Raw genomic sequence first — 26,142 nt, 5'->3', positions numbered from 1 at the left:
TTGCTGCCTGCCAGAGAATCATGCCAATTAAAGCTGCCTTTTTCTACCCTTAATCCGGTTCTTTTTTATTTTCCAGAGGCCCCCTGTGAGTCCCATTGAGAACAGCCACATTTTAGGGATCCTTCACACCTTCGGATAAGGTCCCACAAAGTCCATATTCTCAGGTTCGGGGGCCAACCCTACACTCGACAGAGATGTTTCAGTCTATGGAACACTAGGCGGATATGTTCGGGCGGAGAGTCCTTCTGCCTGATTGGGCAGAGTGGGTTTACTTTTCTTTCTGACCAGAAAGACTGGGGATCAGTAGTTCAAGACCCATATGGATCTACTCTAGCCAGTCAGAAAAAGATAGTCCCTGCTGCCCTAACCTACCTTCATCATGTTCCATCCTAAAATGAATTTGATCGTAGTTCCCCATTGCTTCGTACACTTGTGATAGTAGTGTGTGGAGCCAAAGAGCTGATCATGATAGCGGTCATACGCTACCCACTTGCCCCTGCTCTCCTCTCATATATTATAGCAATAGCTTGGCTTGGCTGGTCGTCTTAGTCTTCTGGTTCCCACTGCAATGTAATGCGTCTTAATAGTCTCAAGATGGACCTGCTGGCAGGCCTCACTTGCTTAGCATATGCAAAGAAGGACCCTTTCCATTTGGCATAGAGAGTATTCGAAAGGGGGATATGGCTCTGGTCAGAGGTGTGATGACCATCTGTTGATTTGTGCTAACAATGGCCCTTTGAGCATGCAGTGATAATAATAATAAGCAGGGACTCCATCTTGCTTTCTTTCCCACTGCTATATTTAGCCGATGACTTTAAGCTGTGGCTCGAGGATAGAAACAATAATAAAGTCCATGAGCTTCTTACTGCTTTCTCGAATACGAGCATTTTCCCAGTGTGGGAAGGCCACCTCTATGCACAGGATTAAAATCTGGATGCAAACTTTTCTTACGCAGATCAAGAAGAAGCACATGCCTTTTTACCTTTAATTTGTACAAACTACTTTACAATAGATTTTACTGTTAATCAGCATCTAATTACAGTCCCAAGAACCACTTTACCCCTAAAAGCAGGAAGGGGATATCCTCGAGTAAATCTTGATTTCTTTACTGCCACATTCCTCCACACTAACCCCAACTAAATAGCAACATCGGAACATCTCATTATTCTGGTATATGTTCAAAATACGCTCAATCTGCTAGCCTCACTACAAGTCTTCAGAAATAAAAATGGACCACGGTAAAACCACCCACGGGACAGACTCAGAAGGAAAAGATGCTGGGATCACTCACACGACTCATCAGCAACAAGAACGCTAATAGAACATCTGCATAAAACAAACAATATTAGGACATTAGTAGTTAATTGGGCTCCCTTTCTCCATCAAGTACATTTTGACAGGTGGCCACGCCGCCTTTGTGTTTTTAGTCCCGCCCCCTTTTGATATGATTTTTTTTATATCAATTTAATATAAAAATATCAAAAAGATATCAGATCGATATCAAATTAATCTCCAATTTATGTAAACAGCTATAAAGTGTGTTTGTATCTTTTGATATGTTTTGATATAAAGTGAATCTAAAATTGATATAAAAATTATGTTAATATAAAGATTATAATAAAATGATTTTAATATGACCCCATATACTACTCACATTTGTTACACTTTTTTTTATACTAACAAAATCTTTCCAACAACTAACATCTTTGTGGAACTATTTCAAAGCCTGGGTGATCTAAAGCCATTCCAATCACATTCATCAAGAGCACCCAAGTCACAAAACATCTGTAAAGATATTACGGTTCCATGTGATAATATCGCCGCAAAAATATCGCCATACAAAAATGTCGCCATATTTTTGCAGCGATATTACCCCATGGAACCTGCGCAACCCCCATATATTTAAAAAGGGAGCGGGGGTCACCCCGCAACCCCCCCATCCATTTACCCCATAAATTATCCCCACCAAAAATATCACCTATGGCCGTTCCCGACGACCATATGTACGGCGATATTTTTGGTGGCGATAATATTACCTGATACCGATATTACGTGGTTATTCAGTGATGACATTGTTAAGGTCCATCAGGCTCCAGAAGCAGCTACCCTGACACTAGGCTTAGACAGCATTTCAAATTGAAGGGACACAAAGTATCGATGCATAGCTTAGCTTTAATAAATATCGAAAGCCCTATTGACATTTTATCTAAAGCTGAACGGTAAGGCTCCCCTCATGACATAGGACCAGCGGCCTCATTGAAAACTATCAGTCCCTTAGCTCAATCAAAACAATTCCATGATGCCATTACAATGAAAAAGTGAATTGGTTCGACCTCTAATACATACTGCCTTGGAGAAATCCAGAATCAAAAAAAGGCAAACTTGACCTATTGCAAGACTCCCTTACTTTGGAAAAATCATAGAGTCATTTGTCACAAATCAGATAGATTGTGCAATGTAATAATCTAGCGTCTTAAAAATCAAATATCATGTGGCATGTAATAGCCTGCTAGACATACATTGGGTAGGTTTCAGTTGTGGCATCAAGGATGGATGACATAAGGAAGCAGAGAGGTGAGCTTTATAGTGGTGCTCCAATTCTTGGTGTTTTCCCCCTTATGGGTTTCATGGAGTGGTCCATAACTGCCTTCTTTCTGTTCTGTCTAACAGGGCGGATTCACTAGACGCTGATCCAGGAGGATCAGTCCTGCCTGTGCTTTGTTTCACTTTTGCCTGCCAGCTTATGCCAAACTCCACTATTAGTATGACATTATATTCTGTACTTTAACAGACAAAATCAGATTCTGCTCCAAGTAGCCCAACAGACACTTCTCAAATCATTAATGTTGATTAAAGCTAATAGGGCAAAGTGTAATGAACCACCAGTGGCAATACTCCAAAGCGGACAAGCTTTGATCACGTAGACAACAAGCAATGGTATTCATTAATGGGCACATGTCAAGACCTCGTAACACAATTTGGAAATATTGATTTCATGAAGGACACACAATTTACCCTCAACCCTCAAATGGTTAAAACCACTCAATCCCTATTTCATCAATATGACATCTGGAAATATGTATTTTCATATCTTGTTTTCAATATTCAATAGAGATGTTTGACTCTGGCCATGAATCATGCACCGATAAAGGCCCACACTGCACCACATTTGCAGTGTGGGCCTTCATGGGTCCACGAGTCATGGTACTACGTCAGGATCAGGAAGGGGCAGATAGGTGGCCTAAAGGGAGTGTGGGAGGAAGGGGCATGCATGAGGCGAGTGTAAAGCGTGGAGTGGGAATCATGGCACAAGGAAAGGAGAGACGTCAGAGGAGGACAGCGAATAAGCGGGTGCAGAGGAATAGGGTACCACCCCCCTTCTGTGTCACCATAGGGAAGAGAGGCAGTGGGTAAAGTGAAGGACGTGCAGTGGAATTAAAGGCGCAGGTAAAACATGGGAGCCTAGAATTCGAGCATTGTGTTATGGTCGCTAATGCCTTCATAGTGTCTGGTCTCAATGACTGCAACACAGATGTATGCAGTCCATGAAGTGAGTTTAACGCTTCCAAAACTCTGCTCATAGGATATTATTAAGGCTTCCAAAGCAAAGCTGTGTATCTCCAGCCCTGATTCAGCTATGCTGGCCGCCTCTCCACAAAAAACCTGGCTTTAAGGGGATTTAACACCTGTGCATAGGCGCGTTATACATGCCATATCATATCATATAATTTATTTAGCGAAACGGCCATCCGTCAAGCACACATCATTCCCACTCACCCACCACCATGATTAACGGGGTAATTCATAGAATTTAGCGCACAAGTGGCGCACGCGGCTGGCGCACATTGTGCATGTGCGAATGTCAGCACCAGCCGCGTGCGCTAAAATCGATTTCTGCGCACAGCGTATTCATGGATTTTAGCCTCCAAAACCAGCCGTGGTACAGAGTGGCGCAGTGACCCTGCAGCAGCGCCAGTTACGCCCCCAAGAACGCCCTCGCGCAAGGAAAAGCCATCAAAATCCCCAATCCAGCGCAAAGGGCTGCGCTAACCCTGGACCAGTTTACAGGGCTGCCAAACAGCAAACGCCAAGCGGGGAACGTGTATTACTGGGGTTTGCGTGAAGTTTCACACGCGAAAGGGCCTGTGCGAGTGGGGTACGTGTATAACTGGGGTTTGCATGAAGTTTCACACGCGATTGGGGCAGGGTACGTGTATTACGGGGTTCGCGGGAAGTTTCACACGTGAAAGGGCCTGTGCGAGTGGGGTACGTGTATAACTGGGGTTCGTGGGAAGTTTCACACGCGATTGGAGCAGGCACGTGTATTACGGGGGTTCGCGGGAAGTCTCATACGCAATTGGAGCAGGGTACGTGTATTACGGGGGTTCGCAGGAAGTTTCACACTCGAAAGGGCCTGTGCGAGTGGGGCATGTGTATAACTGGGGTTCGCTGGAAGTTTCACACACGATAGGCCCTGTGCGAGCGGGGTACGTGTATTACTGGGGTTCGCAGGAAGTTTCACACGCGATTGGAGCAGGGTACGTGTATTACGGGGTTCACAGGAAGTTTCACACGCGAAAGGGCCTGAGCGAGTGGGGTACGTGTATAACTGGGGTTCGCGGGAAGTCTCACACGCGATTTCAGCAGGGTACGTGTATTACGGGGTTCACAGGAAGTTTCACATGCGAAAGGGCCTGTGCGAGTGGGGTACGTGTATTCCTGGGGTTCGTGGGAAGTTTTACATGCGAAAGGGCCCTGTGCGAGTGGGGTACTGTATTCCTGGGGTTTACGTGAAGTTTTACATGTAAAAGGGCCCTGTGCCAGTGGGGTGCGTGTATTCCTGGGGTTCGCGTGAAGTTTTACAAACGAAAGGGCGACGCCCATGCGCGATATGTCACAGACGCGCTTGCGCGCTAAGGGCCTTTGGTCCAATGAAATAGCGTACGTGTGCTGACCCGCTTATGCGCCCAGGGCCTTTCCTCGAATTACACGCTGATGTGCAATTTTTTCACGTGCCAAATCACTCCGTATCAAGCTGGACACGCATACACACACGGAAGACCACGCTCCTGCCCTGAAGGGCATTTTCCTGCCCCCCCAGAGCCCCGAGCATGCTCCCACCTGCCATCTGCTGCTGCCTGACTGTCTACTGCCCACGTGCCCTGCTATTTGGTGCCTGCACATCAGCCATCTGCAGGGGTACAGTTGCTGTGTCCACCCCTGCTGGAACAGAAGACTCCCGACTGGGATACCATCACTCCACAGCCCAGCCCCAGGACCCAGTTGCCCACCCACTCCTGCCTCTGGGGTTGCCATGTCGGGCACATCTCCATCTGGCACCACTGGCAACCCCCAGCCAGAGAGGCAGAGGGCCACCAGCTTCACTGCCACCGAAGTTGGTGTCCTGGTGGAGCATGTCCTGGGGTATTATGATGCCCTCTTTGGAACATCACGCACCAACAAGGAAGGATGTGAGAGGATCTGGGACGACGTAGTGGTTGCCATCTACGCGGAGTGGATGGCAACCCGCGACATCAAGCACATCAAGAAGCGCGGGGAGGACTTCAGGTCCAGGACCGTCTCGCAGAGGGGGGCCATGCACGCATGAGTAACATCCAGATGAGGGTCCTGGAACGCATAGGCCTGGCGCTCCACGCCCAGATCCTTCGGAGGCATACCCGTCTGGAGTTGAGCGGTAAGTGGTCAAGCATGCTGTGTGAGACAGGGCATGTTGCAGTGTGCTGGTAGTCTGATGCTTGCCTGTATGTGTGACATAGGCCATGTATGGATGTGGGTGTGCAGGGACATCATGGTCATGCATGTGAGACCAGTTATGTGTGAACCACATGGTTGGTGCATGTGTTTTAATGCAACATGGGGAGCTCTATGTGGAATGCACACATGAAAGCATGGCTGTCTCTGTTCCTGGACATGAAGGGGGGGTGAGGAATGGGTGCTGGTGTCATGTTCATGTATGGTGCACATGTGTGTGTGTGTGCCTCAGAAGTGTGTGTGTGACTTTGAAACGCCTTGGATGCATGTGACTTTGAAGGCAAAATCTTGGTTTACAGGAGCCCTGCTACATGGATGTTGATGTTGATTGCAGCCGCCAGGACTGTTTCTGCATGTGTGTTGTGTGCATTCACCCATGTGTTGTGGAATGACAGGATGGAAGTGACATTTGACAGTGCCACTCATGTGTTATTGCTTCCTGTCTAGGGTATTTTGTACTGTACCCTGATGCTTGTGTTCTATGTCTCCCTCTACGCAGCGTCAAGTGAAGAAGAGGGCGGAGACGGCGCTGTAGAGCCAAGCGGCGGGGATGCCTCCACTGGGCGGCAACGCAAGGCCCAGCCACCCTCCCAGGAATTACCATAATCCGGGAGCGAGGGGGCTGGTACTGCGTCTGCCACAACGGCTGTGGCGGAAGGGCCGGGTGAGCCCCCTCAGGGGCTTCCAATGGTGGAAGACGGTGTGGAGATATCCAGGTTGGTGGTCTCCACAGAGGAGGAGGAACCCGCTACTGAGCCACACATGGGGCCTGGTGGCGCTAGTACCACTGGTGCAAGTGGTGCAGTCCAGGGCCAGGGTCAGGAGGCAGCACAGGTCACCGCGGAGAGGCCTGTGCATGTCACTGTCCCTGACCCTTTGACTGCACCACCATGCACCAGCCGGGAGACCCCGTCCCAGGCCCGTCTGCAGGTAGGGGAGAGTGCCATGTCATCTACCTCTCCACTACCTGCGGATGAGGGATCCCACGAACGTATGGGCTCCGTCCTGGTTGGTGTCGCGTTGCGCACGCGTGTCATTCGTGATGACGTGCGTTCTTCCTGGGCGGAGAACGCACACCATCACGGAGAGCAGCATCTTGACGTGGCACTGCTGGGAGGGGCCCTGGTTGCTGGAATCCTACATGTGTCGCGCACTCTGGCGGACCTCTCCTCGTCTGTGGAGACTATGCGCCAGTCGTTTTCCACACCGTCTTCCGACCCAGATTCCACCAGGCCCCCCTGTGGACCTGGCCCGACCAACACAGCCAGCTTGGTGGAGCTCACATCCCTGCCACAGTCGGTAGTCAGCGGCCCAGAAGGGGTGGACACCACAACTGGAGACCAGCTGATGGAAGATGTGCAGGCACCATCAGACATGGCACATGGACAGCAGCAGCAGGAGCACGCTCTAGGTGGGAGCAATGATGGCTCTGGGCCATCAACATCGGAGGGGCAGGCATCGGCCAGAGGGCAGGAGGACCCAGGACTGGAAGTGTCTTCCGTGTGGCAGCGGTTAGGCCATGCTATAGATGCGGAGCGGCAGCGGGCAGAAGAGGCACGGCTCACGATGGTCAGGGTGGAGAACTCCATGCGGAGGGCCCTGAAGCGGGCCGAGTGCCTTGAGGCAATTCGCAGGGAGTTGGAGGAGAACATGTCGTCGTCCCTGCGAACCCTCAGGGCCATGGAAGAGGACCGCCTCCAGGACATTGAGCAGGAGTTCGATGATGCCCTGGCCCGGGACATCCAAAAGTGAGCCGTCGGACTATCCCGCTGCCCTTGTAAATAGTTTTTAGAGTTAGGTTTCCTTTTCGTTTTCCTTTTATTTGTGGTCAATGGACAATGGCACACACATATGTATATAGTTATATTTTTAGGTAGTTTGTTAGGTAGGTTTCATTTGTTTGGTTGGGATCATGGACCCTTTACATACTTGGACAATGGATTGTATATAGTTTCATCATGTATTCATTTTATTTATTTTTTTGCATTATGGACATGGAGCAATGGATTTATTTTTTCTGGACAATGGATTGTAAATAGTTGGACTATGGATTGATTTCTCTTTTTTTTAATTATGAACATGAAGCAATGGAGATTTTTTCTTACATTTCCTTTGGATTTGCGTTGTTGGAGGGTGACTTTGGACTGTTTTTCTTTCGAATTTTTTTGGATTGGTTATCATTTTCATTCAATCATCTTTTTCACATGCTTTTCATTTCATGTTTCATATTTTGGTATGCTTTCATTTCATTTTTGATTTCATGTACATAATACATTTTCATTTTTTAGTTCCATGTGTGGGATTCGCTCATTGGGTTGATGCATGTGAAAATGTGGGTTTACACAAGCAATGCCAACCAGTGTATGTGTGTGACGAACATGTGTTGATGTACATAGTTGACTTTTGGTTTGTGTCATGAGATCGGCATTTCACTGCTGGGGGGTGGGGGTGCAGGGGGACATGAGTGGGACATGAGTGGGGGCCTGCTGGCAGGTGCCCCTCAGTGCTGGGGGGTTGGAGTGCAGGGGGACATGAGTGGGACATGAGTGGGGGCCTGCTGGCAGGTGCCCCACAGTGCTGGGGGTGGGGGTGCAGGGGGACATGAGTGGGACATGAGTGGGGGCCTGCTGGCAGGTGCCCCTCAGTGCTGGGGGGTGGGGGTGCAGGGGACATTAGTGGGACATGAGTTGGGGCCTGCTGGCAGGTGCCCTGCACTGCTGGGGGGTGGGGGTGCAGGGGGACATGAGTGGGACATGAGTGGGGGCCTGCTGGCAGGTGCCCTGCGCTGCTTGGGGGTGGGGGTGCAAGGGGACATGAGTGGGACATGAGTGGGGGCCTGCTGGCAGGTGCCCTGCACTGCTGGGGGGTGGGGGTGCAGGGGGACATGAGTGGGGGCCTTCTGGCAGGTGCCCCACAGTGCTGGGGGGTGGGGGTGCAGGGGGACATTAGTGGGACATGAGTGGGGGCCTGCTGGCAGGTGCCCTGCACTGCTGCAGGGTGGGGGTGCAAGGGGACATGAGTGGGACATGAGTGGGGGCCTGCTGCAGGTGCCACTCAGTGCTGGGGGGTGGGGGTGCAGGGGGACATGAGTGGGACATGAGTGGGGGCCTGCTGGCAGGTGCCCCACAGTGCTGGGGGGTGGGGGTGCAGGGGGACATGAGTGGGAGCCTGCTGGCAGGTGCCCTGCACTGCTGGGGGGTGGGGGTGCAAGGGGACATGAGTGGGATATGAGTGGGGGCCTGCTGGCAGGTGCCCTGCACAGCTGGGGGGTGGGGGTGCAGGGGGACATGAGTGGGACATGAATGGGGGCCTGCTGGCAGGTGCCCTGCACTGCTGGGGGCTGGAGGTCCAAGGGGACAAGAGTGGGACATGAGTGGGGGCCTGCTGGCAGGTGCCCTGCACTGCTGGGGGGTGGGGGTGCAGGGGGACATGAGTGGGACAGGAGTGGGGGCCTGCTGGCAGGTGCCCTGCACTTCTGGAGGGTGGGGGTACAAGGGGACATGAGTGGGACATGAGTGGGGGCCTGCTGGCAGGTGCCCTGCACTGCTGGGGGGTGGGGGTGCAGGGGGACATGAGTGGGACATGAGTGGGGGCCTGCTGGCAGGTGCCTTGCACTGCTGGGAGGTGGGGGTGCAAGGGAACATGAGTGGGACATGAGTGGGGGCCTGCTGGCAGGTGCCCTTCAGTGCTGGGGGTGGGGGTGCAGGGGGACATGAGTGGGACATGAGTGGGGGCCTGCTGGCAGGTGCCCCACAGTGCTGGGGGGTGGGGGTGCAGGGGGACATGAGTGGGACATGAGTGGGGACCTGATCCCAACCAAACAAATGAAACCTACCTAACAAACTACCTAAAAATATAACTATATACAAATTTGTGTGGCATTGTCCATTGACCACAAATAAAAGGAAAACGAAAAGGAAACCTATCTCTAAAAACTATTTACAAGGGCAGTGGGATAGTCCGACGGCTCACTTTTGGATGTCCCAGGCCAGGGCATCATCGAACTCCTGCTCAATGTCCTGGAGGCGGTCCTCTTCCATGGCCCAAGGGTTCGCAGGGACGACGACATGTTCTCCTCCAACTCCCTCCGAATTGCCTCGAGGCACTCGGCCTGCCTCAGGGCCCTCCGCATGGAGTTCTCCGCCCTGATCATCATGAGCCGTGCCTCTTCTGCCCGCTGCCGCTCCGCATCTATAGCATGGCCTAACTGCTGCCACACGGAAGACACTTCCAGTCCTGGATCCTCCTGCCCTCTGGCCGATGCCTGCCACTCCGATGTCGAAGGCCCAGAGCCATGATGGCTCCCACCTTGTTGCTGCTGCTGCTGTGCCTCTGCCTGTGCCCTGGCTCTTGCTGCCTGCACATCCTCCTCCGGCTGGGGTGCAGTTGTTGAGGTGGCCACCCCTGCTGGACGTCCGACTCCCGACTGTGGCAGGGATGTGTCCTCCACCAGCCTGGCCGCAGGGTCAGAGGCAGCTCCACAGGGTACCCAGGTAATACATGGGTGGGAAGATGGCATGGAGGACGACTGGGGCATAGGGGGATCAGTTGAGGAGGGGGTCGGAACAAGGTCCAGAAAACGGAGGAATCCGGCCCTGGTGAGCTCTCCCAGTAGGTCAACGCGGTCAACGAGCCATTCGAGAAGACGTGCAGTCTCCTCATGAAAAGACTGCAGGTCACCTCGCATGGCCCGTTGACACAACGCCACCCCACCCAGGACAGGCTCAACCCAGTCCCGGATAGCCACGTCCGCAGGGAGAGGAAGGCCAGTTGTTGTAAGCGGATCCCCTCCCTGAAAACGGGTCTGGACGTAGGCATCCCTGCTGATGCGGGATGATGCAGTCACAGGATTGGGGACAGAATTACACACAGGCACCTCCGCGGTGGCCTGTGCTGCCTCCTGTCCCTGCCCCTGCACTGTACCACTAGCACCAGTGGAATCCCCACCTCCAGACCCCGTGTCTGTCCCTTGCATGGCCTCCTCCTCCACCAAACTCCCCACCAACCTGGATGACGCCATGCCATCTTCCTCCGTCGCACCCTGTGGGGTCTCAGCTGCCCCTTCTGCTGCCGAGGAGTCCAACTCCGAACTCCGCCTCTTGGACCTTCCCTTGGCAGCTGCAGTCTGGGACGCGGCACCGGACTCCTCACTCCCCAACAAGATGACAACCTGGGAGGGGAGCCGGGCCTTGCGTCTTCGGCTGGCGGGATGATCCCTGCCACTGTGCTCCACAGCACCCTCTCCACCCTCTTCTTCAGTTGACACTGCAGACAGGGAGAGATAAAACACAGGCATCAGGGCACTGTACAATGGACTGATACACACATGACAGTTGCACATGAGTGGCATTGTTTGACTACAGACACGGCATCACACTCCACGACACACATGTCATTTTAACTCACACACATGAACATTTCAACAGCAATATTGCACCAGGCAGCACCATCCGTACACATACAACAGCATGAACAGCCAAAGGTGAGCCTGGCATCACATGAAACACAAGGAGTGCACTAGACATGCACACACACCACCACACTTACATGCATGTCTACATCTCCTCCAACTGTTGCAGTGATGAGATCGCCATACATGTCACATCTGCCATTCATCCTTCTACATATCAGGGTCACGTGCATCCATGTTGCATCACAGTTGCACACTTGTCAGATACACATACATGCACATGTACACAGTGCAGATACATGCATTATGAACCACCATCCATGCCACAACCATACCAATGTACATACACAGAAATTCAAACATGTGTGCTCCCACACCTGCATTTGCTTTGCATGCTTACCAACACATACACCATCAATGTGTCTCACAAATGAGAGGACTCACATGTGGCAGCCTCACGCCCATGTTCATACACATCCCCACATGGGCCTACATAAACACATGTGTAACCTGCACAGTACTGGCACACCACGACACGCACAGCGTACTATCAACATGCATGTACACTTACCGCTGAACTCCAGACGGGTCTGCCTCTCAAGGATCTAGACGTTGAACGCTGGGCATATGCGTTCCAGGACCCTCATTTGATGGTTCAGCAGCTGGCCCCGGGGCCCCTTGGCATCCGCTGCCTTAGCGAGGCGCCGGGCCTTGTTTGGGGTCCTGGATCTGAAGTCCTCCCAGCGCTTCTTGACATGATGTAAGTCGCGGACTGCCACCCCCTCCGTGTTGATGGCAGTCACGATGTCCATCCAGATCCTGGTCCGTCCTTCATTGTTGGCGCGCAAACTTCCAAAGAGGGCATCATACTGCCCCAGGACTTGCTCCACCAGGACACCAACTTCGGTGGCAGTGAAGCTGGTGGCCCTCTGCCTCTCTGGCTGGGGGTTGCCAGTGCTGCCAGATGGTGTTGTGCTGGACATGGCAACCCTAGAGGCAGGAGTGGGTGGGCAGCTGGGTCCTGGGGCTGGGCTGTGGAGCGATGGAATCGCAGTCGGGAGTCTTCGGTTCCAGCAGGGGTGGTTACAGCAACTACACCCCTGGATGATGTGCAGGCAGCAAATGGCAGGGCACGTGGGCAGCAGGCAGTCAGGCAGCAGCAGATGGCAGGTGGGAGCGTGCTCAGGGCTCTGGGGGGCAGTAATTCGGCCTTCAGGGCAGGAGCATGGTCTTCCATGTGTTTACGCGTGGCCAGCTTGATACGGAGTGATTTGGCACGTGAAAAAATTGCACGTCAGCGTGTAATTCGAGGAAAGGGACTTAGCGCGTAAGTGCGTTAGCACATGCACGCAATTTCATTGGACCAAAGGCCCTTAGCGCGTAAGCGCATAAGTTATATTACGCGCGCAGGCGTTTCCCTGATAGCACGTGATGACAGAGCACACGTGGAAAAACTGCACGTCCGAGTGTCATCGCGTGTAATTGGAAGAAAGCGCCCGCGTACACGCATATCTGACGTGTACGTGTGGGTCCGTTTAAAAGCTACGTGTAGGACGCCATTTCCTTGTACGTGCTTTTTGTGGAGAGCGAGTGGGTGAAATCTCTACTTCTTGTCGGTTCACATGCGATTACTTCACAGCGTTTCTAGTTTGTACTCCCTGTTACCTCTGACAGCTCTTTTCTGATTTTTTGTTGGGCCTGTTTCCTCAAACAGGGTTCACTTCTCCTTTTGTCCTGTCTCCTCAGACAGCGTACAATTCTTCTTTTGGCGGGGGTGTTGCCAACGCACACATGCGCGTATTTTTCACGTTCTTTTTCCAGGCAGACGGTGAGTTCCGCACGTACTTAGCAACTGTGCTTGTTCCGTGTGTCGCGATCCCCTTCAGAGGTCATTGTAGGCTGCGTGTATTACGCGTACGCTTAGTTTTGTGTTTCTGGGTGCCACAGCGTAGTGCGGGTTCATTTTTTCACGCACGTTGTCTACGAGGGGTTGCATGCACGTTAATTTTTGATTTTGGGCTGCCTGTGCCTTGCGTGACCCGTCATCTTCCCCCAGGGGTCACAGACAGCCTTGTTAGAGCACTAGGGTACGAATTCCATCTGGTATCCCACCCCTTTGACCCCCATTTGCCCAGGACAATAGTTAACTGCAACTCCCATACGCACAACAACATCAGTGCCATGGTTGGGAGGCGACCAAGCGGTAAGGGAGGCAAAGGTGGCCGACCTTCAAAAGGTGGGCGTGGTGGGCGCGGTGGGGGACGTGGCCGGGATTTGCAAGGTGCTGCTATACATCCATGTGTGGAGGAACAATCAGGGACACCCATGCCCCCCCATGGTTGAGGGAAACGTGGCTGACACCATCCCAGCTCCGCCCCTGTTGGACCAGCCCATTGTGGCACCTGACCTGGCACAGGTTGCCTCCCTGGCTGACTTCCAGGTCAGCAAGTCTAGGCCACGTGTGGCGGTGCAAGTTGTTGTCACCAAGCCACATTGATCTGGGGCAGCTATGTCATCTGCTACCCCAAGTATGCAGGGGGGTAGGCTGCAGGGGCAGCTGCAGCCCCATCCGCCCTAGCTCTGACTCTCCCTGCCAGGACAGTGTCAGTCCAGGTCCATCAAACTGACGTTCTCCCTGCCAACGTTACCCTGCAACCAATGCCTGCATCAAGACCTATGGTCATTGTGCATTCCCACACTCCTACTACCCAGTCCACCGGTGATTCTGCCCCTACTGACAAGAGCGGCGTAAGCCACTCTGGCTCTGCTCCACCTTTAAAGAAGAGGAAGAAGGGTGCTCTGGCATGGCAGGCTGAGACCCCAGACACGGCTACACACTCCGGTACCTCAAGGAAGCCTTGCTTTAATGATCCGGAATTTGATGCACTTGTGGCCTATGTGTCAGCACATAGCCGCAAAATGGTGTTGACTGCAGGGTGCAATACCACACCTGGTCAACGTAGGGCACACTGGCAGACCATCGCGGACCGCATAAGTGCCCTTGGAATTGTGAGGCGCATAGCTGATGATTGCTACAAGTGGTGGAATGACCTGAAACGCAGAGCAAAGAACAAGCTGGCCTCAAATCATGCCGCTACTCTGGTGACTGGCGGTGGGTCTCCACAAGAGGACAGCGAACTCACTGAACATGAGTCTGTTGCTGGGGCCTTCGTCACAGCGGAACATATCCAAGGTGTGGGAGAACTAGCTGATTATGATGCATTGTCTGGTGAGTGCCCATGCATGTGTGTGTAATGCATGTGTATGTTGTTTGGGTGACGGGTTCTGATTGAGTGCCAGGTGAGGGTGTGTGTGCCTGAGTGGTAAGGGTCACCCATGTGCTTCATCAAAAACATTCAGCGGCCTTGGATTTGGGTGTGACAGTATCCGTTCTGCCCACAGTAGTAATTTAGCGCAACATTACGGCAGTTGCTCTTGAAGTGGCATCTTGAAACAACATTGTTTGTATTTTTCAGCGTTCGTTCAGGCTGATTGTTTCAATTCTCCCACTTTTGCTACGCATTCCTCAGCCCTATTGTCACATTTGTGACATGCTTCTGTCATTGATGAACCCCACATTGGCCCACATGTGTTACCTTGTTAGGTGAATGATTTGACCATTCAGGCTGATTGAGTATTGGCCTGATCACATACATTTTTGGGGCCTGTTTGAATGTGGAACATGATAGTTGTTTCCTGTCATGTTGAAGTGCACAACCATTGATGTGTACATCAGCCTGCAATCACTGTATTTTTGTACACTGGATGTGTTGCAGTGTGTGGCACATGCCTATTTTGTCACACTATGTACCATTTTTCATCTCATCATGTCCATCTCACATGGATGGCTGACAGTATTCATTCACTGACATATGGATGTACTTGTGGAATGTACCATGGCTATGGTACATGCCATCTGTGTGATGGCATGTGTCATGTATGTGTATTGGACATGCCACTCACAGGCCAATGTGTGATAGCAGTGCTACCCAGCATGCAGCAAATGTGTTGCTCTTCCATCTTGGTGTCATCAGTGTCTGCCTTTTGCCTCCCCTTCCAACTCAGTGACAGTGCATGCATGTGAGGGTTATAGTCATGTGGGACATGTGTAAATCATGTACTGGTTCTGTAGCTTGTTAGGCCTATTTGTGTGCTATGGTGATAATGCCTGTTTCCATTTTTTGTCTTTCATGTTTTTGCAGGGGATGACACACTTGATGCTGTTGAGGTTGAGGAGATGGTGCAGACCCAGGAGGGATCTCAGGCACCACCGGGCACCAGTGGGGGACGTGGTGTGGTGGTGGGTGAGAACCCAATATTGCTGCAGACCATTCTGTCCAGGGGTGTCTCTGGGTGCACCTCCACAGACCTCTATTCAGGTGCTGATTCGGATGATGAGACCTATGTGGCGTCGCAGGTAAGTGTTCTGGCAGGGATTCTGTTCTGTCCAACCCACCTGCACCAGAGGTAGAACCATCTATGGGGATGTCAGTGTTGGTAATTCCACCTTTGGCGGTTACGGATGCAGGGTCACACTCCACAACATCTGATCCTGTTCCTGGGCCAGCAGATCAGAGGGGGAATGCAGTCCTGCAGCCTCAGGCAGTGCCGGTACAGCAAGGCGCAGATCGCCTTGCCCCAAACAGGTGTGGTGCCCGCCGACACGTTGGCCGTACGCCACCAGGCAATACCGCATGGGAACAATCCATGTACGGTACGGCAACCCAACAGGCAGCATCAGTTGAGATGATGGCTCAAGCAATGGAGAGGGTGGCCACTTCCATTGTCCCCCCTGAAAGGCAGATGGAGCAACTACAGCAGGCAATAGACTCCATTTGCCAATCACACAGGGAGGACATGTTGGCGTCCAACAGGGACAGACGGGCGGCACTGGAGACTCTACGCCAATTGATATCAATAGAGTCCCGGGGCCACAGGGAAGCCCTGAGGGTAGAACTCCATCACCTCAGGGAGACTCTTGTTGACATTGAGGCTTCCACTAACTTGAGGACAGAACAGCAGCTGGAGCGGCTCATACGTTCGACTCTCAGCTGAGATGCAGGCAACTCAGGAGGAGCTCCGGGCATCGCGTCAGGTGGTGCATGGGGATCTCCGCACTATAATCCTCCAGAACGAGACCTTCCACACCCGCATGCTTGCTGCCATGGAGGACCATACCAGGGATTTGCGTGGGCTGCCTCCCAAAGCACCACCACCTCCTGTGGCAGCAGCAGAGGGTGATGAGAGCGACAGCAGCAGTTTTCCCACATTGGCATAGCCGTGCAGGCCATGAGCCCATGGAGGTGTTTTTTTTTCCCAACATCCACACAGGTGGCTGTTGGTGCGCACCCTGTCCTCGGACCTCCTGGGTGGCCTCACCCCCCACCCCCGGCCCCCACATGTCCATTTTTGATTTTTGATTTTTTTTTTTACAGTGTGTTGCCTTGTGTGGCTCCCGTGGGCATCCACTGTATTCCGACTGGGCACATGCAGGCTTGTCCTGAGTTTGGGTTAGATGCTTGGGTTCGTGAGACACACACCCCTCCTGCTTCCCGTTTCCATGGGCTTGCAAAGGGTGTGACCAAGTGACAGTGATTTACACAGTGACGTTGGACTCCCATGAGCTGTGTGGGCAGTCTGTAGTCAATACTGTGTATACATTCCTAGTGGATATTGTTGTTGTATTGTACACTGCATGGTGTATTGATATGTGCTTGTGCATCCATGTCTTCCTCCTTAATTCCTCATGTCTTCACAAGGCCGTCTACTTTGGAGATGGAGTTCATGTTGTAAGAAGTGCATTTACACATTTGCGTGGCAGCAACACTGTACAGTTGGAAGTGGTCGATGTGCTGGCATAATCAGGTTGTAAGACTACCACTACTTTAACTTAGTACTGTCATGTTTATGCTATGTTTTAGGTTGTGTAGCTGCATTGTATTGTTGGTAAGTATTTGGTCATGTGTGTTGTTAGTTCTACTTTACTGGGAGCATTTTGTGTGTGGCCAGTTTCCATTAGGGACACTGTACTTTGTGACACTTGTGTCATGTTTTGGGGATTGCTTTGTTTGCTCTCACATAGCATGACATGCCATGGTGTGTTGGGTGGCGGTGCTGGGGAGGGGTTGGGTGACATGGCACTGTTTTCATGTTGTATTTTGCAAGGGGGAAATTAATTTAGCAGCATAGAAGTGTGTCTTTTGATGACACAGCATTGGTGGTGTTTGTGTAGGTAGGGATGCACACAATGTAACACTTCCAGGTGACCAATCTCAGGCTGGTATGGTTGTGACAGTTGACTGTCCCTTATGTCATCATCATTGATTGTCAGATGGCATGTGCCAGGGCTGTGTGCACTCCACAGGGGTGTGATTTTAGGTGAAGTAATTAGCCACCAGCTGCGTACGGGCTGCCTCACCCCGTGCCCTTTTCCCTCCCATGCGCAGCGGCCGTGCATGTGGTTGGGGATGTGGGGGCACCACCATGTCCACGGGCAGGCCCCGGCGTGTTGCAATATTGTGCAGGACACATGCTGCCACTATGATCCTGCACACTACTGGCGGAGCATATAACAGCTGCCTGCCAGAATTGTCAAGGGAGCGAAAGCGTGACTTGAGCACTCCGAATGTGCGTTCCACTATGCCCCGGGTTGCAATGTGGGCTGTGTTGTATCTTACCTCGGGTGGCGTGGTGGGGTTCCGAATTGGCATCATCATGCGGGTGCTCAGAGGGTAGGCACTGTCCCCTGGGGAGGTGGTGATGGGTATCATTAGTGGGGTTGTGACATTACTCAGTATCTGACATGCATGCATGTGCTGTGGCATTTATACTCACCGAGCAGTCATGTATCGCCATGCCGCCCAGCTTCTAGGTCCCTGTTTAGGGTTTACATTATGTAAATAAAACTGTCGTGGGTGGACCCTGGATAGCTTGCATATACTGAGGTGATGATTCCCTTGGCATCACATACTACCTGGACGTTGATGGAATGCCAGTGCTTGCGGTTTCTATAGATGTGCTCAGGTGCCCTGGGGGGACGTAGAGCCACATGGGTGCAATCAATGGCACCTAGGACTTTGGGGAATTGTGCCACCCCATAGAAATCCTGGACGGCAGCCTGCCTTTCTGCAGGTGTTCTGGGCAGGTATATGTGCCTGCCGACTGATGGGCGTGCAGTCATGATGCCAAGACCTGGTGTAGGCAGCGTGACTGTGTGGCCTGTGACACCCCCCCCACTATAGCACTTGTCCGCTGAAATGATCCGTTGGCCAAGAAGTGCAGTACACTGAGGAACTTCTCCAGGGGACTGAGTGCTTGGGAGCACAGGGTGGGTGATGTGAGGTCATCCTCCCACTCACTCACCAGGTCGAGTATTATGTGAGGTGGAAACCTGTACCTCCCATACACCTGGTCATCAGGCATCCCAAAAAGGCTGGTTCTGGGTGTGAAAATTCTGGGCCTGACTATCCTCCTCCTCCTCCTGCGGTATCCCACGACCACTGCTGCTAGGAACGGTATATTCATCCTGGCGTCTGAGCTTGTTTGTTGTTTGCGTGCACTTTTATGCTGCGCGGGTCCACGTACGCCTGCTTCCTGCTGGCGTACGTGTTTCAGGATTAGCACGTCTTTTTTGGTGCACGCGTTAGCCCCGTTCGAATCATGAATACGTGTCTTGAAGGTGCGTGTGGGCGTTCCACGCATTTGCCTCTTGTACTTCCCCCGTGACGCCCACATTTTCACACGTTGTTCCCCATTCCGCGTGTCACGCCCTCTGTTCCTCCTACTTTTGTTGTGTGCACAGCGCTATGTGCGATTTCGCTGTGCGCGTAGCGCACGCTGTTTGGAGACGTGTGCGCCAGCGGGTGCCACGCAGAATTTTGGCGCACATCCTGGGATTTACACGCGCACGGACTTCCATGAATCGCTGTGCATGGGTTTCGCTGCGATTTTAACACTGGCACTGCGATTCGCACACTTTCGTACGCTTTTGCACGCTTGTGCTGAAAATTTCAGCGCACATTAATTCCATGAATCGGCATGTAAATCTAATGAGTGGGGGAGCTGTACGTTTGCATATACAGCACCACCCCTATGGTTTGCATATACAGCACCACACTTCTTAAAGTGTTACATGTTTAGAGGGAAACACCTCCAGCAGTATAATGAGGTGAGATTTTCAAAATGAAAACGTACAATGTTTACCTCCATCTCAGAGGTGGAGATAATAATTGAAAAAGCCAGCAAGAGTGATATGAAGATTGTTTTGTAAAAAAGGAACGCACGACTGCATCCCTTTAATACAGAGAAAAAATATAATATAATTCTGATGCACACCCCCTCGCCACCGTTTCCATAATGCATACAAGTGTCAGAGTTGACCCATTAGTGGTATGAACCACTATTGCACATGATTGACTTTTCACCATAGACATGAACATGGCAATATGTAAAAAACAAACAAAAAATAATAAATAAAAAAATAAAAAAAGCAAACACAGTAAGTGATATTGCTGGAACTCTGATGGCAGTTTTCAAGCAATACGACTGCCCTTACCCCCGGGGCAGTGGTAGAGTCTGAATTGGGGGGATCTTCTGGAACGACGCCAGGAAAAGGTGATATTCCTGGTTGAAAATCCACCCAATTCGTAAGGAAGCCTTTTATCCTTCAGCGCATTGTTGAAATGACCATTAACAAAAGAAAATACAAAAACATGGTCGGTACAAATGAAATAGAAGTTGGGAGAAATGAAGAGGGTATAACTGTAATGACAACCAATGAAGACAGCATGTACATATGTACCTCTTCTGGAGGCTTCAAAGCTGTCAAAAAGGTTGATTCTCTGAATGTCGTAGGTGAGGGTGGTGTTGGGCATCAAGGTTCTGTTGCGGTTAATATGGCTGACGGCAAACTTGAACGCTAGCTCCTCGACGTTCACCGGTTCGTTCTCCACTGTTTCAAAGATGCCTCCTGCAAAGAGAAAGCAGAAACACACATGTGGTTAGACCCCGGACTCACGCCTTCACTGCACAGGTGTGCATAAACAAAGACTACAAACACAACTATAACAATTATTTCACAACAATCAAGGAACAGAGTCAGGTACCTCTGCAAAGGCATGCAATTTCTAAGGATGGCAGGAGCTATCCATGTCTGATCACCGAAAGCTGATGTTTCACCACCACCCACACATGCGTAATTTACTGTTGTTACACAGGTCAACACATAGGTTTATGTGAACCAACAGTGATCAGTGTGTTCAATTTGATGATGTTGAAATGTTCTCTAAATTACCCAATGTTTAATTACAATGTAGTACTGTCCTAGTTGCATTTATTGGTGAATGGCATCATATTAAGCATTTATTTATTTATTTATTTATTTATTTATTTATTTATTTATTGCATTTGTTATACGCCCAAACCCTTAGGTGCCACGGCATAGTTACAGACATCTTAGCATAATTAATATAGTAGCAAAATACATTAGGTGGCATTAATTATAATTAGAACAATATAATACAATCTAAAACAGTGCATTAGGACGCTTTAACTTCAGTTAGTGTGACCATATAGTTGGCATTCATGATTTTAGTAGAGGCAGCATAGCGGTGGAGTATGTCAGTTGGCTTGGTCTAGTATTTGTTAAATAACCAGGTTTTTAGAGCAAGGTTTTTACAAGGGCACTTTACTCTCAACTCTGGTTGGTGCAAATGGTTTTGGTATCACTAGGGGATTGGAAGGCCACATGTTCTTCACCAAAAGGGGAATACGATTTTTTGAGCTTGAATTCTCCCTCCAGGGAAAAGCAAATGAAAGCCGTTTTAACGAAAACGCGATTGCACCAACATTATCTCTTCACTGTTTTGTACGTCTGCATTTGAACCATTATTGGACAATCACCAGTTCGTTTTGCAAAACATCCACCATACACCTACTAGTCGATGCTGTGTCAAAATAAAACACATGTGTGGTATTCTCAGCTGGGATAATGGATCGCGAACGCATAACAAACTAGTCTGAAACATGAAGTCCACATTTGCTTGGAGAATACATTTTGACTGGGAGTGCCATCATCCCATGATCTGAAATCAAGAGCCATAAGGGAGGTAAAAGCCACATGTCTTTGGAAACAAAAAACGGGCCGTGTTTCTGAATGGAGAGAACTACAATATCTCACCATATGTTCATATTGGCTGTAGAAGTAGCGGGTCTGAAGCCATGCCTGCCTGACAACATAACAGTATCTGCCATCAAAGCAGGTGACGATAAATATAAGAAACCACAGATGTTGACGTAGCGGTCGCGCGCGCTATACCAGGTTGTGCACAAGTTCAATGCCACACAACTCTCGACCGCTTCAAATTCAATGAAACAAAGGGAGCCTTTAGGTTTTCTACTTCCTTCATTATGAAGGCCTTCCATTGTGTTGGTTGTCCTCTTACGGTGGCATAAACTGTCATTTGCTGCAATACCTTGCATTTGTAGCCAGTGTCTTCCATGTGATATTCAATACCTGACATTTATTGGTGATGCCAGGCATATGAAGTGAGCAACTGGGGGAATGTATGTGGCTACTTCACTCATTGCATAATCGTCAATGGGTCTCATTACGAGGTTTGAGGTAGCCTTGACAGTAAGAGCGGCAAGGCTACCTCCATACTGGCATGAAACAGCAACCGCGAATGGGCAATTACCAGGGTATTACAAACCCGCCAGAAGCGGTAATTGCCCTTTAGCAGATACCGGCGCCGGTAGATCCCCATTCCTATTTCAGCCCCATAGGGTTCAATAGGAATGGGGATGCCTGTAGCACCGGCCCCGTTTATTACGGTGCCAGTGTTACAGGCATGCGGTGCTCGCGGGTGCCTTTCATTCCACCAGGGCAGACCTGGCGGAATGAAAGGCACCTGTGGCACAACTCTGAGTTTGCCGGACCGGATACAATGGTACCGGTAAGCTTACCGGTACCATTGTGTCCGGATCAGCAACCTTATAATGAGGCCCAATGTGTATTTAACTGAGAGAATGAGATGAGAAAAGTGACCCTAAGAGGCTCAGCAATAGAGGCCTTCTATGAATTAATCTTTTGTAGCGCGCTTAATACCAGAAACTGGACTTGGGATTGAAAGCTGTGTTGCTCTGTGTTGTCTTGCTTCCAAGACAAACGTGTTGCACCCAAGCTATCCTCCCAAGCTATAACCTCCTACGACTCTTCTTCATACTTTTAGTTCTGTGTTGTGCAGGAAATCTGAGATGATTCGACACTAGAGACTTCTAGGTCATGTAGAGACCAGTGATCGAAGTGGGCAGAAGCGGTAGGGAGCGCTGCTCATCTACTTTAAAAAATATATATTTTACTGTTCCTATACTTTTATTTTTAAAAAACTGTTTAAAATAAAGGTGTAGGAAGAAGTTGAGACTTGCACTTCAGTGCATTGCACTGAACATTCCCTTAGACAGCAGGTGTGTTTGGGGGGGTTGGGTTGCGTGTGCAAGGGGGCGTGGCGGTGAGCTTTGTGGAGAGCAGGGGCAGGCCAGCAGGGAACATAGTTCTGCTACTTCTTTTCGTACACTTTGGCCACTGGTGGAGACCATGAAGTCTGTTGTTTAGCAGAGTTGAGTCCAGCTAACAGTGGGAGAGCTCTGATAATATCATTTCTCCCAATGCCTTTCACTTTCCTATAGGGAACTCTGGAGATTTCCCGGTAGGCCTCTGCACCCTGGGCCTCTTTTGAGTGAAAGTTCCAAATCGTCTCATAGGGAAAGCATTGGGCTGGCTGAAAACGTGTCATATGGGGCCACTTTGAACATTATTTCCAGGGCCTCTTTTGGTCCCCAGTAATTATTTCCAGGGCCCATTTTAGTTCCCAGTCCACCCCTGGTTAGGAAGAAATAGGTATAGCAGAAAATCTGACAGTCACGTTTTAGCTTGTACCCCATCATACCTATCTTTTTTATTTATCTATTTTTTCTTTCTCGTCACAGGCTGCATGATAGCAGTGGCTCAGAAGGTGATTGCAGGATCGCAGAACAACGCTGGTGAGAGGGCCCAGGCACTTTCACGCTCTGAGATGGTAGAGTTTAAGGAGGTTGGGCTTGAGGAGGCGTGAGATGTGGGGAGCGTGGAACAGCCTGGCGCGAGTTAAGAGGAAGATCTTCAACCCTTGGTCTTTTTTTTCGATTTGCTGCATATTTAGCAGTGCAGCGACAGTGGAGTGAATAGTTCTGAAGGGGCCACAGGCGATGCATTCAGAGATCAGGAGTGGGTTTTCTGGATTATGAACGTGGCTTTGATCTGGAAGAATTATTTCACTCCTCGTCATAAGCACTGTTTTTGGTGAAACTGTGCTCACATTCCTCACTCTAATGTCTGGGATGAAGCGCCCCACGTCTTTGTGAAGGCTCACCCCATTCATGTTTCAATACTGCTGGCGAGATAGCTCAGTGGGTTCATGGCCCTGCTACAGAAAGCTCGATGACAGGTTGGATTTCTCGTGGAGGCAACAGTTTCAAACTGAGTACCATTCTGTTGGGCGTATAACTCTGGTATCCCAACCCGTGGATGCTCCATTGCTATGCATTTGACATATTTTCACTATACCATCAATATGTGCATGGTCCCCCACTCTGCTCACCCTCATTATTTTCTATTTGCCATAGCCCTTTCTGTCCATATCTCTTTACTCCTTCTTGATAACCCTCTGCCCAGTCTCCACTTTGCTTCTGTCTTTCAGTAAAGCTTCCTTCTTGAGGTTATAGAAAGTCTAAAGCTTGTCTGTCAGATGGCTCGCTGGGTTAAAGTGCCCATTGCATCGGTATATGGTTAATCTGCAGGTGGCAGGGTTGCATCCTTCCATTGACATTTGGCTCTTTTGCCATTTTGAAATCCGTACAATGATCACCATTTATTTAGGCATTATGTTGGTTGTGCTCTTGGTATACGGTGGCATAGGCTGTCATTTGATGCAATACCTGGCATTTGACGCCAGTGTCTTCCATGTCATATTCAGTCTAGGCAGGTTGCGAGTACCTGACATTTATTGACAATGCCAGGCATATGAAGTGAGTAACTGGGGGAATGCATGTGGCTACTACGGGAATTCTGTGTGAGGCACTATGGAAAAAGAGATGCATGCAACTAAAAAGAACTACAACATCAATAAATTTTTGTTTTTGGAATATGTGGATTACGTATGTACTCATAATGTCCTGGTGATAACTTCATCATATCCGGCTTCTTGTGACATCAGAATTAGCCATTCGTAAGTTACCCCACACTGCCTGCTGCCACAGATCACACAGGGCCTGATTACGACCTTGGCGGAGGACCATGGCGCTATTGGCACCATGGTCCATGGCGCTAAGTTGCCAACTCCGCCATGGTGGTTGGCGGACTTACCGCCCCATTCCGACCTTGGTAAGTCCCCAATCCCCATTTACCCTTCCCCATTCCCATTTTTGCCCCATAGGGCATAATGGGAGTGGGGAAGGCGTTAATTACGCCACCGTAAATTACGGTGGCGTAATTAACATCAAGGTCCCTTAGCGCCATGGATTTTAACACCTGCTAAAAGCAGGTGTTAAATCCGCCATGGCGCTAAGGGATCTCGTACTCAGGCGGTAAGGGTCGGCGCTGTTAACGCTGGCGTAAACCCCTTACCGCATGGGTCGTAATGAGGCCCACAGTGTGTTAAAAGCATCTGCCTGAAAACAAAGGTAACTAACACCAACATCTTTGATGATATGCGATATATTTCATTTCAGATGCTCTGCTTGTGAACTACTTTTCTGACAGTATACACTGTAAGTAAATCAGCATATTCCTGCGTTTAATTCATACATTTATCACAGGACAACAGCAACAACATACACTTTAAGACATGCAGTCAGCCTGCTTTATAAGTGACACAAGGTGCTCAACAGCTCGCAGAGACGTGTCGAGCCTGCGCAAACTCCATGCAAGTCTTGGGAAAGTCCTGCACATTCGATTCCATGAATCGACGAACGGGATTTTGCACGCAGTTTGGCGTGCACATTTCCGATTTCTGACGCATATAATTCCATGAATCGGGCTCTTAGTTATTTTCAGCCTTCTCCCATTCATTCATTTTCTCATTGATAAAAACTACGAGCTTCCATTGAACACCTGTAGCGCGAAAACCACTGGATGGATTTGCACCAAATAAGAAACAAGTTGGGCACAAAGCGGACTAGCCTTTTTTGGTTTGGCGTAAATCCATACAGTAGTTTTTCAAAAAATCTGACGGAAAATGGGATGCGCCTGATCCCATAACCTGTAATATATCTCCCATGGTGCATTTCAGCAACTGAGCCTTTTCAGAAAATGAAAAACCGTCATCTTGCACCAAAAAGAAAATAATTGCATACACAGGACCACCTAAATCAGTATAACGTGTATGGCACACTGTGTTTACATGATTCCATTTGGAATGTGCCTGGTATGCTGGCTACAACCCTGGGTGGTGCTCCATGGGAAATCAAACCTCTCTGCCCACATGAACATGCAATACATGGAGGTGCATGGAGTTCTGTCCCAAGGAATAGATGGGGTGGCAACTGTCTTTAGACTCTGCTCTCTAGCCTTGTGTAAAGCAAACGAGGAGATGGCTGGCAGGTTTGAAATCAATCCTAACCTCGGGCATTCCCGAGTGGGACGGGTATGCCCAGATGTGGGTTCCGTGCCTGCTGGGCCTAGAGACCCAAGCTACTCCTCACGTATGAGGCCAAACAACGCCAAAACATGTTTGGGTATGCTTGGGATGTGACCAAGCAGTTTGGGCTGGACTGCCCCTTTTGGGGTGGGATCAAAATAGATTTGCATATGGTCTTTCCCCTTTTGTAATGGCTCGGCAGGAGAAGAAAGATGTTCTGGAGGGTTGCACAGTGCAATGCCAGAGGCTTGGATTTATTCCAAACCTTACAGCCATCACCTCTTTTAT

At 50.1% G+C, this 26,142-nt stretch overlaps 1 protein-coding gene across 4 annotated transcripts in view; it reads right to left on the bottom strand.

Annotated features, from left to right (window-relative positions):
* The window catches only part of GRIK1 (glutamate ionotropic receptor kainate type subunit 1), a 1,552,596-nt gene that overhangs the window by 890,657 nt on the left and 635,797 nt on the right, over positions 1-26,142 (bottom strand). For all 4 annotated transcript variants that reach the window (XM_069636357.1, XM_069636359.1, XM_069636358.1 and 1 more), the window contains exon 2: positions 19,983-20,150. In XM_069636357.1, coding sequence (XP_069492458.1) covers positions 19,983-20,150 — 168 coding nt within the window. The remainder of the gene's footprint in view (positions 1-19,982; positions 20,151-26,142) is intronic.

Source organism: Ambystoma mexicanum, chromosome 7p (assembly GCF_040938575.1).
Source record: "Ambystoma mexicanum isolate Mex_15411 chromosome 7p, UKY_AmexF1_1, whole genome shotgun sequence".
Taxonomy (NCBI): Eukaryota; Metazoa; Chordata; class Amphibia; order Caudata; family Ambystomatidae; genus Ambystoma; species Ambystoma mexicanum.
This window is presented reverse-complemented; position numbering and strand designations above follow the sequence as displayed.